The sequence below is a fragment of the Anticarsia gemmatalis genome, chromosome 2, assembly GCF_050436995.1.
Source record: "Anticarsia gemmatalis isolate Benzon Research Colony breed Stoneville strain chromosome 2, ilAntGemm2 primary, whole genome shotgun sequence".
Lineage (NCBI taxonomy): Eukaryota > Metazoa > Arthropoda > Insecta > Lepidoptera > Erebidae > Anticarsia > Anticarsia gemmatalis.
The window spans coordinates 13576661-13598827 of NC_134746.1; the positions used below are offsets into that span (position 1 = coordinate 13576661).

Below are 22167 nucleotides of genomic sequence, written 5' to 3' on the forward strand. Positions count from 1 at the left end.
ACACCATAGTTTATACAGCAGAGATACAGCAGCGATTAATCTTTGAAATTCTACGAATAACATGATTTTACTTTTTACTTTGGCTTTCTTTTGACTTTGTCTTGATACTTGGCTTGCAAGCCATTGATAGACTTTACTATCATTCACGATAAGATCGCTCTAAGTTTAGTGCACTTTACCTACTAGGTATTGGAGAAGTTGGAGATTTCCTCAGTCCCGCAAACATCAATTCAAATATTGGTTTCTAGTTTTCTGAGATCCAGATCGGCTCTACATTTTGTTCATTTTGCAAATATTAGTAAGCACTTTATAGCCCCTTCGTTTGGACATATACTGTGGTAACAGTGTACAGCCAAAAGCGGCATTTATTGCCGTGCCGTACGGTTTAATTATACCTACTACGTTTGAGAATACTTTCAAATTAACCTTCTGCACTTTCCTACATATTGACACAAAACCGAAACATTGTTTCGCCAACAGCCTTTAAACCTGATAACTAAATATTTGGATCATGCAAATAAGTTAAATTAATGTATTCTCGCGAGCCATAGGTCGGCGCCAGTTTTTTTCTGCACTTATTAGTTCATATGTCAAGGAGACGTGACATTGGCGCCAACACCTAACAATACGATACAAGCTTTTATATATCTATATTTTATCTTTAATTTTATACTAATATTAGTGGACCCGCGCGGCTCCACTCGCGTAAAGGTTACGAAGAATAAAAGTTGATTTTTAACCCTATTTTAACTTGCTAGTGGATGAATTTCCTGGAACATGAAATACGTGTTCATTTATTTTAAAAGAAAATCCCAAAACTGCAGTTTCATCCTTCTTCTTTCCCTAATTTACCTCTTTAGGGGTGGATTACTAAAAACCCTTTATTAGGGCATTACTGCAGCAAACTAATTTCATGTTTCTAACTTCTATGGTTTAGTCTGTGCGATGTTTATTTATCAGTTTAGTCAATCCGTCAGGACAAGTAATTTTATATGTATAATTAGATTATATAGAGGAAAGATTTGTATATAAATATGTTTGTTACTCACGCATAAAATACTAAACGCATATCCATAATTTGCCAATAAATAGTTAATAACCTAGATTAACTCATAAAATACTTTCTTCCCCGAAAATGTACCTACTCACGCGAACGAAGTCGCGGGAAAAACTGTTTTTAGTTAAGTGTATATTATTAGTCGGACGTGTTAAAACTAGTTGCAGTACTGAATACTCGTTCGTATTTATGAAGCGGATCTCGGTCTCGTTTTGTTTAAGATATCTACACACTGTTCTGTTAGTGCCAACTGCCAAGTGTTGAATTAGTTATGTTTGGTGCATGGTTCCGTAGGAAATTTTAGAGGGTAAGGTAGTTTTTTTGTGCTTTCAATGCTTGTCAGTGTACTCAGTGTAGTCTAATAGTAATCGTCTGAGAGCATTGTGTCACTAGGCCTAAAAATTAAATGGGTTCTTGAAAATTTAGTTCGATTATAAATATACAGTTAATTAGGTGTAACGGTGGATAACTAATTAGGTGTAACGTGTGTCCTAGGTTTTATTATCACAATGATTCAAAGTGTGGCTAGATTTTGCATACGCTAATTCTAAATCTGTTGGTCTGATTGTCTGTACAAATTAAGAAAGCATACTCACTTCGGAGTCTTTTTTCGGGACAAGGGTCCTGTTGAAAGTAGACTTTTAAATCTCAAAATTGTAGGTGATAATATCAAATCTCCTGCTTGTACATTTCAGGAGATCATCTTTGCCATTTTCATTATACTATGGAAATCTGTGTATAATAGTGTTAAATGAAATACATAAAAGATTTTTCAAAATGATTTATTCGATATCTCCCATGGTAACTCAGCTCTGTCGTACACCTCCGCTACAACGTATCTTTTGGCACAATATTTGGCATAAGTTCACTATTTACTGTAGGACCGTGGGCACCCGTGTTCGACAAGCAACATGCTATAATAAATACTCTGTTATTTATAACGAAAAAGCATGCTAATAACGTAACGAGTTATAACGTTACCGCTACGCTATTTTATGTTACTGCTATTTAAATAAATCTATGATATTTTGAGTTAGGCTCTGTTTTTTAATGTCGAACACGGGCTAGGAACGTTTTTCACAATGATTGAAATGCCTGAAAGGCTCTATCAACGCCAGCAAACATAAAGTTACATTTTACAATTTTTATTTCTGACAACCTTTTCACATAAAATTAGTGTGTCTCAGACATACTGATACATGTGGTCTACATAAATTACGATCTTGATTTAAAGTAATAGGTAAAATCAGTACCCAAGGATATGCAGCTGTTATTGACATATTATTTATTTCTTTTTCAATTAACTTAATCCTTGAATGTTTTTTTTAAATAATAAGTAACTAAATATGTAAAATAATAATTGAAGATTATTTTATCAGAACAGCAAAATAAATTTATTTTAATCTTTTAAGGGTTCCGTAGTCAAAACAAGAACCCTATACTAAGACTTTTGCCTGTTTGTCACCTGGCTGTATCTCATAAACCGTGATAGTTGAAATTTTAAAATAAATGGTTGAAAAATATATTTTTGTAGACCACAAGTCAGATGTGAAAGCCGACACAACTTTACTAGATAACCTCACGAACACAACAAAATGTATGTAACAATTATAAATTTAGCCTTTCACGAGGCAAATAATTCTCTTGGTGACATTTCACTTGATTACCTGGTAAACTTTATAGCTCTGTCTCTGTTATTCTTCATATGAGTGAGTGAGACAGCAAGACAAAAATAACCAAGTAAAGTGTCACCTTTTAATAGCTCTATAATTATTTACAATTTGACAATAATTTAACCGAAAACTCCGATTTTAATAAATTCAAATTGTTTAATCAACAATTTAATATATTATTTTATTATAAGTCTACAGTCAAATTGTAAATTAATTACTTTATAAAGATTTTAATATTGATTGACGAAATCTAAATTATTATTTATTTTACTTTAGAATTTCTACGATTTATTTTTCACAAATTTTAATTAATGTATTACTTACTTCATAGATTAGATTTCATCATTCAATATTATATTTTCTCTAATTATCGAAGGAAAATTATAAGAATTCAGTCGCTCCATTTAATAATATTTAATAGTCAAATACAACAAATCTTAATTAACATTATTTTGAATGTTATTTGTTCAATTTTGTATTATGGCAGTGTTTTCATATATGTCATCATTTTGAGCTTTACGATTGGCAAAAGTTACGTAATTATTAATTAAGTTTAGTGCAACCTTCATAAATACACGATTTTGGAATTTCATAAGTCACAAATCTATATATTTGAAAATAAATAACTTTAACAACGATACAACCGAAGTACCGTTGTCTACTTCGAACAATATAGGAACAATGGTTGTTTGAAATATATGCAGCAAATATATTTGAAACCAACGATCAGATTCACTATGGCGTTAAAATATTCTAATAATATCTCGTTCGTTATTTGCAAATGTCTTTTGACCCTGGGTCACTGTCAAGTTCGTAGTGATTCATATTACATACGCGGGGATATGAACCTCGACTCCTCTAAGTACAACTTCGTCCAACTAGTTAATATTACAACTACACTATAATACTTAATTGCTTTATTAATTATTGCTTTAATTTTTTGGTCTGTCAAATCCTTGGCGAGTGAAACCGCGTGTAAAAATTGTATATTGTGTGCTCACCGTGTGCTTACGATCAGTATATTACAACAGCTAAAGTAGAAAAAAACGAAGCGTCCATTAACAGATTACTACGAGCCGAACTATGAGTAAAAATAGATCTAAAAAGTACGCTAGTGCTAACGGGCAGCCGTCGATGGTACGATAGAAGGCCTTCGATAGGATTCGTCCTGAGATCACGTTCTTAACATTAAGTACAAACTATTATTGCATGTTTAGAATTGCACTGTTACGATTCGATTTAAAAAGTATCGATAAAAGTAGTCTTTACACTCGTTAGTATTGTCCAGTGTGGCGAACATTGGTGGGTACTGCAGGCGGCGGCGCAGGCGTCGCGCGGGCCTCAGGCGGGCCTCACGCGGGCGGCTCCATGTCGCGCTGCAGCGACGTCAGTCACGTGTGGAACACCCACCCGGGCACCGGAGGTCACGCGTCCGGCACTCCGTGGATGTGGTGCTGGTAGTTGTGGTTCAGCTTGTTCGCGAACTCGTGCATGATGTCCCTGAAGATCACCGAGTCGAGGTTCTCGCCCAGGATGTACAGCAGATACCAGTCGCCCATCTTGCTGCGGCGCACGATGGTGTCCACGTTGTCGCGGCGCACGAGCCTGAAGCGCATGCGCATCATGTACACGCGCATGCGCGGCGAGAAGATGATCACCAGCCGGTAGATGAGCGTGATGAAGGTCAGGATGCCGAGGATGACGAACCAGAACCACAGGAACACGTAGATCTTCTCGTTGACCACGTTCAGCGGCAGGATGCAGAGCGCGTCGTGCCGCTCTACCTCGCCCGATGAACCGAACTTGTTGAACAGTGTACACTTTACCATCCTGCAAGTTAAAATAATAGTCTTGTTTTAAGCTCTACAAAATATCGCCCTAATCGAATGGAAAGATTATTTGAGTTCCATAAACAAGCTGATGCCAAAGTGTATTTATTTTATCGTCTTCTTAGCATGTGGATATCAGCGCATTCACGTATTATCGCACTTTTAAAAAACACCAGCTATTTCCACATTTTGATATCTATTAAAGATTCCACCTAATTATATTTTACCACTTACAAACTCACAACAAAGTTGTTACCTTGGAAATATGTATATCATGGGGTCGACGCGGTCCTCCTGGTCGGACTCCATGTACGCGATCACGTCCAGCCCGAACGTCATGAACTCGCCGTCGAAGAACCGGTTCATCAGGAACATTTGCCCTGAAACATATACATATCGGTGAAAAAACATAGGTACCTAATGAAAAAGTGCTATTTTCACATCACCTATGAGTAGGTAAAGATGAGTCCCACGGTTACGCCATTTTAAGTTTCGCAGACTGAGAATGTAATCAACACACCACTAGAAATCCGGCTAAAAGTTTTGACAGCACATTACTTTAGTTACAATGGCATTTAGAACGATACGCAACATACATTGCATTTTTAATAATGACGTTTATTGGACCCAACATGCTTCATAAATTTAAATTTTAGATTACAAGAGTCATGTCTCTAAAACTAATCAATAAATATTTTATCAGTCAGCAACATAAATAAGATCCTTATCAAACCCATAAAAAGAATACCTAAACATAAACAAAAGACGATTACCAAAACTAACAAAAAAAGTTCCACATCACATCTATATTCTGAACGGTCTGTAAGAAAACGGAACGCACCGTGTTTTATTGCATAGCTGTGCAGGACACATAAAACTGTATTGTGTTGTAAAAGTTACTTTGTGTCCGTTTTAATTCAATATGTTATGATTTACATCGGTGCGGACATGACCTTACTGTGTAGGGAACTTGGAGACACCGCTTTGATTTGTCTTTTAAATGTTTTATAGATTTCTTGAGTAAATAATTGGTTAAGATATGATAAATTTCTAAAAACTCCAATGCCCTCTAGGAAAAGAGTTTTCTTAAGTTATATTGGCGATTTTTATAATTATTATTCAGGCTTTTTTATAGGTAAATAGTTCAATTAAATTTTTAACGATTCTGTAACTGCTACAGTGCACCTGCAAAATAATTTATTGGTTTGAAAACATACTGATATGCAGTACCATATATTACTTATCTGCTACCTAATGAAACATTCGTCAATTCATAGGCACGCAAATAAACAAAACAGCAATAGAAAATGTCGTCAATCGATCAAATCACATTTATAATAATATTTGTACTGCTGCAACCAAATAAATCCTTGATAACTTTTTTCTTGTATACTTATTACTCATGCAGATTAACAGAATTATCCAGCAAACATTTTTACAGCAAGAAAAAATATTTTCACGTTCATCACAAATAGCTTTCATACTACAACAATGTCCATTTAATTTCCCCTACAACGTAGAATAAAGTGAATCTTCTGCGTTTGTTTATTGCGTGCGTGCGTTAGTTCTGGATTCAGCTCGCGGGCGCGGCAGATGTGGCTGATATCAGCCGCACGCGCTCGCCGGCCTACGAAATAAGCCGCCGTGACAAACAAGCCAACTGCTTCGATAAATTGCTTGTGTATGCATGTTTTTTGATATAACACTTGACAATTACACTCTTGAAAATGGCGTTTTCAGAGTAGGCATATTTGTATCCATCTCTAAAATAAGTCGAAGTTGTAAGTATGTAATTTACTTATTTAAATTTTCCTCTCTTGTCTCATTTTGATCGAATAACATTTGTTGCAAAATGGAGGGCGAAAGTATACGTCTATTAAAATCACAGTTTGAAAACTCTAACTCCAATATTTTAATTACCTTTTGCAGTAAATGCGCTGTGAGATACCATTGAATTTATTTGTCTAAGAATATAGCTCTGAAACATGGTAATTAACATATTATTATGTATGTTACAGCGATACAACTGAAGCGACAGCCAAAGATTAGAACGAAATAGCCAAAAGAACTATTTCTATAAGGTGTATTCATAGTGTCAATTCAGTTTTATTAACAACAAAATGTTTCACATCCCCATTACACTTTTCCACGTGTAAACAAACAATACACTGAACATCTCTCGATTCAATTTCCACTATCTTCATATCAAGAACTCGATATGCAATGATTTTAAACGACAAACCTCATATTATGGCAACACTGTTGGCATCCACCATTATTCCTTTGCCCCACTTAGTTTTTGTCACACCGGAAACGAAAGTAAATAGCCATAGCAAGTTTGACGTTGGCGGAAGTGACGCCATATTGGTGAATGTTGGCGGTTTTTTAGACGAGATGTGATCAGTTTATTTTGAGCAGGTCGTTGACCTCTTCGGCGGTCCCGTGGTGGGTGCCAATAAGGGTTTCTGTTGGAAATATCATTTTGTGTTGTTTGCACTTATATTTTACGATAGTTTTATATGTGCGAGTATTGTAGGAAATGCAATTGATTCTAGATTACAGATTTGATTGTTTCAGTTTCGGGTTCTCTCACATTGCTTTCTTTCTTATTGTTACGCGAATGCGTTTATTTACATATTTTATACTAACTATGTATGCAAAAGTTCAAAGAATATTTTATCTTGATGTCTTAATTTTGAAGTCAATTTTACACATTTCTTTTAAACAACTTTAAGCAATTTCAGCTTCGTCGATAATTGTTCAAAGTACCTGTACAGTTTTACTAAGTCTTTGCAGTACAAAAAAAACATAATTTTCTTTTTGCAAATTAATCGCTTTGAAGCCTACTCAGTTACTCACCTATAACATTGACAAGGGCGAGCCCCTCGCAGAGGTAGTACCGGTACGCCCACCAGTTGTGGTACCTGAGGTTCTCCCACAGGTAGTCGAGGATCAGCTTCTTCTTGGTCTTCTTCTCGATCTCGGTGCACACCCCCACGTCCAGGTCCATCATGAGCGCGCGGATCTTGCCCCCCTCCCACGACTTCCAAAGCCAACGGGGCGCGTAGAACAACATTGCCTGGAAATTTAGAAATAATTGTGTGAAAATGATTGGTACTGTTGGGTTGGCATACTATGCCAGAGGGAGTGGTGTGGTATTCTAGTAAAAATTAGTGGCCTTTTTTATTTTTGACATTTTTTTAATGAACAATAAGAGATGATACTTTAAATACACTTTAATCTGAAGGCGTTGTATATTAATTAATGTAGGGCTTAACGTTTATCATCAATTACAAAAGGTCTTGCAGACTTCAGTAAATGTCAGAGCGAGGGGTGCGGTTTTCCCGTAAACATTTTGTAGCCTTTTTGTTTTTGACCATTTACAATGAATAATAAGAGGTGACACAGTTAAATATACTTTAAAATGAAGACGGAGTATTATTAAACGTGGTGGTTAGGGTATTTCGTCTATTACAAAAAGTCTTGCAACTTTCAGTATAATATAAACTTAATATCAATGGTGTAAGATGGCGTCAGTGAATTCGGTAGGACCGGAAAATTCTGACGTTTTCAGTTATGAACCATTATACATGGTCGATATTAAAAATGGTTATCACTTTATTTGCACAGTTTTATTGAGACTGCCACCTATGAGGAACAAAAACAACAAAACAAAACCTTTTAGTTTTCAATCAAAAGATAATCTTCAATACGTGTCGAGGTTAGAAATCTAGAAAATTGCGACGTAAAACAAAAGAAAAACTAATTTTAAGTGTCCAAACAATTTTACGATGGCATTTTCACTTAATACGACGATTGCTTTTTACAGATATCCTTAAAACTACACCTACAGTACATTTTAAACCTTAAACTTAACAACTTAAAGTCTAAATTTTAAAATGACACGATTTTAAGACATGACTCACATGGAGCCGTATTTTAGATTCGTGGTAATAAAATGTGATATGAAAGTTGAAAATAGCAGACGTTTGTGTGATTGCAACGTGTAACAGTGTGTAGTGTGTACCAACATAATAATATCGTGAAGCAATACTCTATGGGGCTATGCAATTGCAAAAATACGTATGGAAGATAGGGTTGGCAAGCTTGGAGATGGATCGATATGAGACGATAGTAGATAATTCACCAATAACTACTATTTTATAGAATGGAATTGAAACAGTTCTTTCATACTTCTACAACGTATCAAATCACGTCACATTATCGGACCACAACATAGCGCTACAAAATTATGCGTCGTGTAAAGAGTAGGCAACGCATTTCTATATTTTTTTTAAGGAACATTTTTATGGTCTTTTGTATTGTGGAGGTCTGGTTCAATACAAGTCGTTGTCGTAACAACTATGTTACAATCTTAAATCGTATTTTAATTTCAATCAAGTGCATTTCGCACATTAGCTTAGTAGCAGTTTAAACTGTAGTTAAAGTCAAAGACAAAAATATTAATTGCTAATTTTACGAGTGCTTTAATATAATTAGCGCCTAAATATTTGTAACTTGAACTACCATTTTACTAAATTTAAGCATGAAAAAGTGAGTAAACAGAAAATAAAAGCAGTGTCATCTCTCAAATAGATCTCACATCCTCAAATCAATATCGCAATAGGCAGCCCTGTATAGCCAATAAATTCATCTGGCTAGACATATCGTAAATGGTTTATAGCCATCAGATATTATGACTTTCAACACAGCTCCCCGCCGACTATGTGCGCTTACTGACGGACAAACTGTCCATATCTTTATATAAATAAATAGTAGCCGGTGGTACTCTCTTGTATTTCTATTGGTGAAAGATTTGTTCAAATCGGTTTAGAAGGTTTTAAGATTTATTTAAAAGAATGTATTTTTTTTTATGTGTAGACTGCAGATAGTTTAAGCCTGTGGGCCCAGCAGGCGTTGATCGGTCCTGCTTAAAATCTAATTACATTGGTAGCGTTTTTATTCATTTATCATATTCAGCAATAAAACCGTTTATACTTTTAATGTAAGCAAAACCCTAGCAACGTATTAGACGTCTTAAACTTCTTAATGGACAAGTCTATTTTTTGGTGTAAATATTTATTTTTCTATAATTTGTTATATTTTCAACAGACAGACCAACATGGTGAGAGAATATTTTTACAACAATAATAATAAATTAAGTAGCGATGTAAAACATTCATAAGTTCCCCCAACACTCAACTAGATGGCGTTACTAGTAGTACTTTACTCAACTGTAAAGCGCATACTGTGCAAGTTGCAACATAAATTTAAAGTGCTTCAATACAGGCGAATGCCAAAGCCTTTATTATTAATGCGGTACATTGGAATTTACAGGTTTTCTTTCAGAAGTGGCAAGTTACGTGCGTGGTACAGAATATTGCGGTTTAACGCTTCCGGCCGGCTTTAAACTGTTCATATGCGGTAATAAACTGGAATACAGATAATATTAAAGCAATATCATTATGCTTGTTTATTGTAACTGGTGAATAGACGCGAATTGAAGACGTAAACAATGATTATGGTGATCATGAATTTGGACTAAATCTAGAATATAATTTTATCTTAAATCCGTTGAATCTAAACCTGAATAGGTTATTTTTATCATAACTATAAGAATATTTATAATGTGAATATAATAATAGTATAAGTAAAGGAGGAGACCCTTGCCCAACATTGGGACAGTAACTTAAGAAAATTACAATATTTTTAAACCTCAAAAATACATCAAACAAAATGAGAAAAAGAAGCTCGTCACGCGTCGTCTGGGTCGTCTGGGTCTACTCCTCCACATCGTTGTCTGGGTTATCAAATAGTTATTAATATTTTGAATAAGACAATAACTTTTCACTGCTGTAAAAAAAAAGTAACATAAAGTCCCAATATACAATAGAAAGCAGTAGCAGACAAGATCTGTAACAGTAGAAAAGGTATCTATTTGCGGCACAGCATAAATATAACTGCACTATTCCGAACCCAAGCACTTAAACCATCAATCTAAAACGATTAAAGAATAACTTAGCCTGCAGTTAACTCGTGGCTTTATCCATCACTCCCACAGCATGCTAACTGCCAAACTTTAAAAACTACTGCAGTGTTGCCACTCGCACGTAACACATAAATTGAGTCTGGCAATACTACTCCCGCCATGACACTTTGGCTATTATCAATTCAGTGAATGTAAAAATAAGTGGCGCTTGTCAAAGATTATTGAAGAGTTTTGCAAGAAAGTTCGCTTTTAGACTTATTTATATGACAGGGATAGAAATATAGGTAAAGTTTCTAATAGATGTATTGGTTTTGGTTTGATATTTAGACCTAGTTTTGAACGAACAGGTAATAAACATAAGCTTTTGAGTGTGTGTGAGGTGATAGAGTTCACTGAACTTTGATATATCAAGCTAAAGTATTTCAGTCAGAAATGAAATTTCCAACTATGCGATAAATTGTAAGTTATCCGGAAATTTGAGAATGAGCCTCATAGATTCTAACTAATAGATCACCAAATTATGTTTTGATCTGTAATTCACCCTTCTTTTTAAAGCCCTTCAAGCCACTGCCTGTCTAGTGCCTAGTATACAAACCAGAAAACCAGAAATGTGCATAATGATACAAAATTATAACAATCGAAACAATCTTAAAAAATAATGTGTCACGGCGCTAATGTTGGAAGCAATTGGATTTTTCTCGTCTAGGTCGCATTTGGAGCCGTGCCCAGTAATTGAAGACCCGTATGTGATATCAGATTGGAGTCCTCTCAATGAATTATAGTGATGCATCACACGCCGTAAAGATGATTTACGTTGTAATCTACGTTTAATATTATTTACACTGAGCTTTACGGAGTTACAGATGCAGAAATATTTGGTTAACATTTCTGGGATGTTTGTAATCTAGATTGCAGTGATGCTATTACAAATATGCATACCTACGATGGTTTTGAATTATCGTCTAATATCAAATTCTTTCTTTAATCAATAGAATCGCGGCTTAAGATGACTAATTTAAAAGATCAGTTTTTAAAAATAGATCGCAATACCTAATTATATTATTTATACTTCATAAGGTTTTCAGTAGCGTCTTCTGGTCTCTATCTATGCGTATGAAAAAAAGAATGATTTCCTGTATGTAGATGTGTTTCTGTTGTGTTCTTCTCTTTTGAATAAGAAAAATGTGTAGATATACATATAAATTAGAAAGTCATAATTGTTACAAAGTTTATCTCCGTTGTGTTAAATTTGGACTTTTGCACAATTCTACGACACATAACAACTACACAGTCCTATATTCCTATGTAAAACCATTTTTTAGGCTTAAAAATCGTTTAAATCTTAAACCAAGCCTAAAACAGTACCTATCAAAACCAGGCAGTCTATAAACGCCATAAAATACTCCATTTCAATAAAGAATTAAACACACAGCACTATGGCGAACTATTCATAACTGCGCCACTTTTCATGCACATCATCTATCCATCAAACATCGGTAGTTAAACCTATCTGTCTGTTGTTTATAGACAACGGGCGACGATATCGCCTGTTTTTTATAAACGACTTTTCTATTCAGTTTGAAAATATAGGTTTTACAGCCATGTAAATCTGTGGCTGTGACCTGAACTATGACTGCCAAAAACTAGACGTGTTGTTGCAAGCGATTTTCGACCGACTTTGGAATTTTTAAATAAAGTTTAGGCTAATGATACTCTATAAGTGCGCCTCCGTGGCGCAGTGGTTTAGGTCGCCACGCCGATATAATTGCGTCGGGAGGCCGTAGGTGGGACAGTTATTTTTGCGATTAACGTATAATTGTTTCGGGTCTGGTTGTGCTTTGTGTCCGTTGTTTGTATGTTTGTAAAAGTCCTCGCGACACAAGAGCAAGTACTAGAGCAGGAGTTGTCTTTAAAAGCAAAACTAAACAACCCAAAGTTTCATTGTAATACGTTTTTATGTAAAAGAAAGAGAATAACTCAGTTTTTCTATCTTTAAGAATTAAAGCGAAAAACAATGGCGACGCGTAAATGTTTCTAAGATAAATTATAATGCTTAAAGAACATTAGCGAATTTGTAAAAAATACCGTGATTTATATTCAAGAACGCAAATATTACACGAGAAAAGTATCTTACGAATTATTTATATAAGAAACAAAGAGAATGTCATACCTATTAATACCTACTTGTAGTAATAATAGTAGCGAGTGTAAAGCTTGTTACACACATATTCGGGTCGGCAAGTAAAGTTCGGCATTATTTATACTTCTATACTAATATTATAAAGCTGAAGAGTTTGTTTGTTTGTTTGTTTGTTTGAACGCGCTAATCTCAGGAACTACTGGTCCGATTTGAAAAATTCTTTCAGTGTTAGATAGTCCATTTATCGAGGAAGGTTATAGGCTATATATCATCACGCTACTACCAATATTAACAGAGTACCAGTGAAAAATGTTACAAATACGGGGAAAATTTTGACCCATTCTCTCTTAAGTGACGGAAGCGAAGTTGCGCGGGTCAGCTAGTTTATCATACAAGAAAACCGACTCTAAGTTCTGTTTGTGTCGATCAGGTAGTTCCTTCGGGTTCGATTGTCACAATTCGGTTTAAATAATCAGGTGCGGCGACGTTGAGTGGCATTTTACCCAAACATTCATTTACACATATTCTGTTTTGCCGCCCGGATAGGCCGTTCAATGCCGGACCGACTATGTGTGCAGTCAGCCTAAGATCTGATGACTTTTACAGCGACACACGAACAGCGCGGCGTGTAAAAGTCATTCTTTACAAATACGTACTTGTCATATTATAATATCAACGTCATGAGACCCTTAGCATGTAAACAAATATACCTTTGGTTGAAAAACGACCTAAGACGTGCATTTTTTAATACTCTTATGACTTTTTTAAAATGACGACGCGATGTGTTTTTGTTTTGTTTTATCCATACTAATATTATAAATGCGAAAGTAACTCTGTCTGTCTGTCTGTCTGCTACTCAATCACGCCTAAACTACTGAACCAATTTGCATGAAATTTGGTAGGGAGATATTTTGATACCCGAGAAAGGACATAGGCTACTTTTTACCCCGGGAAAATGGCGCATTTCCCGGGAAAATTCAAGTGGCGAACTAAGTCGCGAATAGTCAATATTATAATGACATTGAAATAACAAAATTCCGTTGTCATGGCAACTGTTTTAATGGCGGATATGCCTTAGCGCGACTTCGTTCTATTAAGAGATATAAATAATTTTGAGAATATTTTTCGTGAAAAAAAAAACATATTCTGTATCATCACGCTACAACCAATAGGAGCAGAGTAACAGTAAAAAGTGTTACAAAAACGTGAAAAATTCTGACCCATTCTCTCTTATGTGACGCAAGCGAAGTTGCGCGGGTCAGCTAGTAGTAGATAATTTGTTAACGATTGTATGAGACTTTACAAAGTGATACTGTGAAGTGAAGTTTGATTGTAGTACGTAATTTACAGAATTGGTTTTTGTGTAAGAATCATTAAAATTGGCTGAAGTCGCTAAATAAAGTTGGTTATTAAATGAAAGTACACGCTTTTTGGTGTTTGGACTTGAATTAAAGTGTTAACTAATAACAAACTTATCACACAGTATAATCTTATCACCAAGCGCCTCAGTGTGAGATGTAGGTCATAACCTAAGCTACGTGGATACTAGGCGGGCACCTATCATGGTGTCACCTACCGTATGTGTAAATACATTCAAAATGTCAGGCTCGTGAACGCTAATGGTTTTACCTAATTATTTCGATGATATTAATAACTTTTAAAAATATCATAATAAGTACTAGCGGCTACCAACGAATGACCGGCAAAAATTTTATCTTCTTCTTCTTATCGTATGGTTAGTGGTCAACCTAGTGCCAAAGTTGTTCAAGCCGCCCGAAAGGCCTTTGACGTGGCTTAACGACTGTTATCTTAATTGACAACAACCGGGACCGACTTTTTACGTGCCCTCCGAAGCACGGAGACGCCCAGTTCAAATACCACTATGCGGTCACCCATCTATAGAATGACCGCGCCAACGTATGCTTAACCCACAGATCGTTAGCCGAACGGTGAGCGCAACTGGCTATGGACGTGGAAAATTTTATGAAACACGATCAGCGCCCCTAGCGAGTATTACAGGAACTAATTTTTAAATGTCAAACTCTCATGCACAGTTGTACCGTCTGTAGAAAATTGCGTTACTGTAGCGTAAATACAAAGTTTACACCGTTTTATTTTTCTCGTTTAATAGCAATATGAACATTTTATAGTTGTCCAGTGCCAAGTGTAGTGAGAGTGGTTCACCACAGCAGGTGTATGTTGACCACCGTACTTTTAATGTCCTAGGTATTTGCTACAAGAATTTTTACTATGGAGTTTTATTCTGAGTAAATTTTTGTGGTTAAGATTTTTAGGAAGTTTAAAGTGTTGGTTTGTTTCTTAGGTATTAAGTGCACTAAAAATTTCTAAATTAATTTAAGCACGGATAATAAACATTGTCTTTACATAATCTAAATTTGAGATAAAAAATATTTTTTTAAGAAAGCTTCTACTTACTAATCTAACTTTCAAGTGTAATAATAATTACATGGTGCAACAAAAGTCTACAAATATTTGTTTAATAACCGGGTTAAAATAATTAAGTTCTTTTTAAAAACATAGCTCTTGACTGCCCTTGCTTCGATATATTACCAGTTACCACAGACCAGTCACTTTTACCACTCCTCACAAGAAAAAGATCACAAAACTAAGCCGAGAATTTCTCCTCCCTATCACATGGCCGTCCGCGACACCAAACACATAAGCAGACGAAAATATCCCAAGATTGGGAGCACTAGGTAACTAACTACGTATATAATGTACATATATGCAACAAGTAGTACAATCAGTTCACAGCTGATCGCCCCCACCACTCGCCTGTTAAGATAACGCCTACAAAATGTGCTGAGCGCTTGCTTTGCAGCGACGTCTTACATCAGCTATTTCTTGGGTATTTCTTGTCGGTTATATGTGTGGACCAGTGTGCAGATTACTGATATATGGTTTGGATTATTGCGTTTACTATGGGTCAGTTTTTTGGCAGTTAAGCGGCTGAAATAGCAGGTGTAAGGCATCTGACAAGATTAGTCAAAGGATTTTTTTTATTTTTTGGTCTTCAGTTACTAGGAAATGAAAACTTAGAATATGTCTTATCCTGTAGAGGCCTCAAAATCAACACTCACGTATTTACTTCGAGACTTACATCAACATTTAGTTCTGTGTTTTAACATATAGGTAGTTTTCAAAATTATGAAAATAATTTACCACCAACGCGCATTTTGTGTTACTGCCCTAGAATTAAAAAAATATTGCTTCGCATCGATATAGAATCATTTAATCAAGCATGAAATCCCTCTCTGATACATTACATTCATATCTACATCACCCAAAAGTCGACTGGTGAAAAATGCCATTGGGATTAAGTTCGTCTTTACACAGTTTAACGTATGATAGTTTTGAATACATAAATTAAGATCTATTTTCAAGCCCCATTTAATAGAGACCAAAACTATTCTTACTTAGTAATATTAGTCCTTTTACCGATACAACAATAGTTGAAACAATAAAATAAAAGGTAGTGCAACACTCTGTCTGCGCCTGATTTAGAACAGTCAAGCCAAATGCGGAAATAAAACCATAGCCCGTTTACTTTGAAATAGCATTGTTCAGTGTTCACTGTTCATAGTTCATGTTGATTTTATATGTAGCTGTGAATATTTTACGTGTTACTGAAAAGTGCTTTTGTGTTTGATTTTATTACATAGATTTATTTATGTATTTTGGGTGTTGTGTAATAATTTGTTGGTTTAGTTTAGCTGACATTTGGGGAAATTACATGTTTTTCAAATAAAATCAAGCGTGTTTTGTACTGATAGATTACTAGTTCTTGGATATAATTGATTGTCTTGCATTGTCTGTAGTAATTTTGTTGATTTTCTTACAGCAAGTTCGTAGTTTTGCTTTTTAAGTTCTTTAACTTTATAGTTAAAATGTTCCTTGATACTTGCCAGGTTGCACTGTCTTAAAGGTAATGCAAGGCAATAAGCATGACTACAAAAAATTCACACTTATTTTCCTTTATCATCTATTTACTAATTATATTGAAACTTAATCCTGCTTCAAGGCCCAAAAAGGTAGCAGACACACAACATCTATTTCGAAAATCAGCCTCTAGACACAACAAATGATTCACATTCGACCTTAACACAAATTGTACATAAGTGCAACTGGCTTCACACACCTAGTACAACCGGCTATAATGACTTCACAGTCACATAGTGTTAAAATCTAAGAGATAGTGTTGATGGACACGCGGACGATGAGCTGTTACTACAATAGATGGTCGTAGCACATAGTTAGGTCCAAGAGCACATCGTGAGTCATTTGGCAATCGACGCCGGACGGATAGGATGATAAGGGATGAGATGAAGCGATTTTATTTTGATGTGACGTATTTTTTGTTGTTGAATTTTGGTTTTTAGAGTTTTAAAAATGGTAAATTTCTTGGTTAGAAAATGTGATTGTGTAGGTTGCTTTTATTTGTTTCTGATCTGTATATGAGACGACTAACGTTTTTTTTGAAAGTGGTATAATTTTGAGTTTAAAAGAGTTAAGAATGGTTAGTTTATTGGTAAGGGAATGTAATTATGACGGTTGCTTTTGTTTCTCTTATATCTATCGGTATACGAAACTATCAAATTTATTGTTGAAAGTGGTATTTAATGGTCTTTCTCTACTTTTCTTATACATACAAGAAAGATTGTTACAAAATTTTCCCTAGAGGTTCTTCTATTTGTTTAGAAAGACAACTCCCGGCCCTTAAAACTAATAATAGCGAACATAATCTATTGATTTAAAACGGCTCGGCTGTATAGTTAGCAAAGTTCTTGACTATAACTTCGACTACTACAGGTCAGAATTGAAGCACTAAGAAACAATACGCAAAACTTTGTCAACAAAAAGTCGCAAGTGTGCGCGGGCCGTTACACAGTACTCTCATTATGCCACGAGTCCACGACAAAGTAGTAAAACTATAAAATTCAACTGCGTACCGAACAATTAAGCGTCATGCCAAATGATTTCCGCGGCAATTTCCTGCCTTGGGCCCCGCCCCGTTCCCGAGCGTGACTCTTTCACGGCCACGCGAAATGACTTATGAATTACAACACTATTAATGAGTACAACACTATGAGTTAATTTGAGAACGTGTTATTTTTGAGTTTAGTGTGTTTTGCAGTTATTAATTATAAGACTTGATTTAGTGAATAGTTTGAACCTTGAAATTTAGTTTATTTTTAATGGGATCATTTAGTTGGCACGAATTTATTTGTATTAGCTAATAATACAGTTTAATGTAGTTTATTAGGTTTCGTGTCAAGTGGGTTTAATTATAATAGAAATTAGCTACATTTTTATGTTATGGAATTTAATTCATTAACCAAATTATAGTACGCTTTTCGTGATTATACCTCATTATATTATTACTGGACAGCGACGTAATTTTTGAACTTTACTAGCTAACCCGTGCAGCTTCGGTCACGAATTTTCATTACATTTAATTTTTGGTTATTTTTACTCTCTATAAAATTTTGGGTGTCTTAAATCTATACTAATATTATAAAGCTGAAGAGTTTGTTTGTTTGTTTGATTGTTTGTTTGTTTGTTTGAACGCGCTGATCTCAGGATGTACTGGTCCGATTTGAAAAATTCTTTCAGTGTTAGATAGCCCATTTATCGAGGAAGGTTATAGGCTATATAACATCACGCTACGGCCATTAGGAGCTGAGTGGCAACGAAAAATGTTACAAAAGCGGGGAAAATTATGTGACGCAAGCGAAGTTGCGCGGGTCAGCTAGTCTTAAATAAACACAATAATAAAAAACAACAAGTCGACTTGGTTAAGCTGAACTTGAGTTTTGCGCTAAGCAACACATTTGCCGATTCATTTTTATGTATAGGATTACTCCAATTCATAGAAAAAGACTTTCTTTTGCCAGCCTGCATAAACCGTGTCAAAAACTGTAATCTAAAATAATATAGAAAGTTTAAGTTTTACATTAACAAATGCAATAATACAATTTTTATTGTATCATACATTACGTAAATCAAATCGTGAATTCTAAATAGATTTGCGCTGCATCGATCATCACGCGTCGTTCCGTTACACGCTGCACGCTATCGCGCCGACACGCGTGATTTATGCCGCTGCCTGTATGTCCAGTTGTCTTTGCCTTCCGCACTGACAGCGCGGGAAAAAATATGTTCAGTTGCCATTTTATTTTTGTACATTGATTTTGAAATATTGTATTGAATTGTATGTGGGAGGTTTCTTTTATTTGGCTGTAGTTTCGTGTTTATTTTATGTATTTTTGTTAGGTGTATGATTGTAGAGACATTTCTTGAAATGCAGAAGTAATGCGGCCTAGGACGGCTAAACTAAATGTCGTTATTGAACAAAAAACACGAACGTTTGCTCAGCAACGAAATAACTTGTAATATAAATATTTTTGACGCAGAAATCTTTGTTTAACTGATCAAGTATAAAAATAGAAGCCTCTCAATTCTATGTAAAGTAAGATTTTAAGTGAATATATTTAAGATATTTTTCCTTTATAAAAGTCGGTTGTAACGTGAATCGACGTATTACAAACATTAGTGCTTGTTCACGTTGGAACTCGCGGGCGCGGTGGCGGTCGCGAGCGCGGGGACGTGGCGATTTGTGTTCACGTTGGCCGCCAGGCGGGCGTTTGGCTCAAACTGGCTCAAACTGGTTGATCTTACTTGACATCGCGAGTGGATCGCGCCCGCCACCGCTAGTTCGACGTGAACACACACGAACATCTTCACTTGTTTGATATTGGCGCGAGCGCGCCGCGCGGGCCGCGCGCGACGCCGCTAGCTCGCCCGCGACTTAGACCGCGCGAACGGTTTGTACGTGAACACTTCGGTACATCGCCATATGTTTGATATTTCGCGACCGCGCCCGCCACCGCGCCCGCGAGTCAACGTGAATGAGCACTTAGAATTACCTCAACTTTATCAATGAACATACCATTAAGTATATTATCACATCGCCACGTAACTACAAAGTATATAAGTAGAAACTACAAATTGCAACAATTCCCACGAATGTTACTAATAAATAATAATTGTTTACGACTCCATTCCACTCTCGGCTCAAATATAACGCTACACTGTTCGCGGTGTGAGCAGTAATGTACTAAGTAAACAAATGTAATAGTTAATCCTTGCTTGAAGTACTGTTGCAATGGCGCTGTTTTTATTAGTTATTCATTGATTTTAATCACTGTGTTTGTTAATTGAGTTTAATTTTACAATAACTCAAATAAAACCTTTTGTCTTTCGTCTTGATAAGACTTACTTATATAAAAGTTATACAAGATTTTTGACTTGCTATGACTACCGATCTCGTAATAAGACTGAAAAAGAAAATACTACGGTTATTGTAATTTGGAGTAGAAAACAAATAGTTTAACGCTGTTTATAGGTCACCCAGTTATGACTGAAGACAAAGATTGCAAATCTAATTGATCATCTACCATTGCTCTAACAACGACACGGAACACTGAACTACTGTATTCCTTATAAAAAAAGGTAATGGATAATTTATTGTCAAGTTTGGTTACAGTTGAATTATGGGAATGTGTGCATCAAGTCCAAGTAACTTTACATAACAACAGACACTTGCAAATTCAGAGCAAGGCTTCCATTATATCACTGCAATACTGCAATTATAAACGGAATTCCATCAGTTCGTGCGTAACATCGACACACACGTACAAACAACATAGCCTGAACGAAAACATATCGGCAGGAGATTAACCGAATTATTGTATGAAGTGTAAACAAATACAATATACTGTAATTGCTTTAATTAATGGCTGATGCACGGAAGAACGAGTTAGATCGACTGGTTTATGAAGAAACTGAAATGACTGTTCATAATAATATGACTCTATAGAATTGACTCTATGTACATAATCTTAATAAATTCTAGGGTTTATATGACTTATCACCTTTTATTTACTTAGATTATACACCGATTGTGCAGTTTATTTTGAGAAAATATACCCTATATCCTATCATTATAAACTTTTAAAGAAAAGCTCATATCCATGTATTGAGAATCACAATGTACCAATGTACATACTCTTCGGCAGGTCACTTTTTACTATCTTGCGCTGGTCTCATCCATTGCAGGTATAATGTTATCTTTTTAATGTGTAAAAAAGGAGCTGACGTAGGCACAAACAAATAAATAAAATTGTTAGTGCACGAGTGTTTACAGCGTGAAGAACGTTATCGTTCCTCGAAAGAAATCTTATAATGTTTTTATTTATTTTAACCTCAAAATACTTATCAAATTGATCGGCCGAATTATTCACAAAAACAAACGAATAACATTTCATTATCATCAAAATATCACCTGTAATTTCACGTTTTATTTCGAAAACATTAAATCTCTCCCGCCGACTGGGCTGTTTAATCATCAATAAGTAAAACAATGTTTGAAAACTTCGGACAAGCGTGCATACGTATTTTTGTCGTAATTGCTAACAAACTGACAATAATACAATCAAAAACAATAAATCTGACTGTTTCTGTAAACACAACAGACGTATGCACCGTGCGTGCACGAAATGTGTATTAAATATATATTAAACATCATTTCGTAATACTCTGGTAATGTTTGAGTTTGCTCCGAATAAAACCTTCCTGGTTTTCCCCGCAATTGTTTTGGCGGGAAATTTGACACTAATGACATTATAACATTTTCTAGTCTATGGACTTGGAAAAGTATAATCCTTTTTTTAATAAGGTAGTTTTAGCAATGGATGAACTGAAAAAGCATTTTATTAATTTAAGCAACGCTATCCACAATCATATTTCATATTAATTGAATAGTTGTGAATTTATCAATGATGCAATAGCGAGGCAATGCGTCATTTTGCGCCATTACCAGTTGTTAACAGACGGAAACAAGGCAAGAGTTATGTGTCAACTGACATAGAGCCTATGTCCTAATTTATAGTGTTTGATATAGGTATAGAAGGATATAGGTATTGTTTCAAATGAAATATCAAATCAAATTAATAATTCATTAATAGAAATGAAAATAATAATGCTATTAATAATTTAAGATTATCTGTCACTTTCATAATTGCTACAAAAATATTGAATATACTTTGGTAAATATCTTGTTAATAGTAAATTAAACAATAAAACTACTCAATATCTAAAAATCTGTTTTGTTGACTCACTGCTGTCCAACTGTTATGGTAGGGTGTCTACCCGAACGATAAGAGATATCTTTACATAGTAATGGAAAAGTTCATAACCCTGCTACTAGAATAAAGAAGGCCTTATTCAAAATATTTATAGCTTTTCATTTCACGTTCAATTTACACGCCATTGGAGATAAACCTGCCACTGATCTGGCAACCAATACCTACTTCGTAATCAACTAGCAAGAACTAATCGAGTTCTGTTTATTATAAGCGATAAGAGCACTAATGCAGAGGCATAATGTATGACCACTA

At 35.2% G+C, this 22167-nt stretch overlaps 1 protein-coding gene across 8 annotated transcripts in view; it reads right to left on the reverse strand.

The window, feature by feature from the left end:
* Positions 1 to 1823: 1823 nt before the first annotated feature.
* The window catches only part of shakB (Innexin family member shaking B), a 137762-nt gene continuing 117418 nt past the window's right edge, over positions 1824 to 22167 (reverse strand). For all 8 annotated transcript variants that reach the window (XM_076133851.1, XM_076133842.1, XM_076133877.1 and 5 more), the window contains 3 exons: positions 7419 to 7638; positions 4816 to 4939; positions 1824 to 4560 (listed from right to left, as the gene is read on the reverse strand). In XM_076133851.1, the coding sequence (XP_075989966.1) occupies positions 4155 to 4560; positions 4816 to 4939; positions 7419 to 7638 (750 nt within the window). In that variant the 3' untranslated portion in view covers positions 1824 to 4154. The remainder of the gene's footprint in view (positions 4561 to 4815; positions 4940 to 7418; positions 7639 to 22167) is intronic.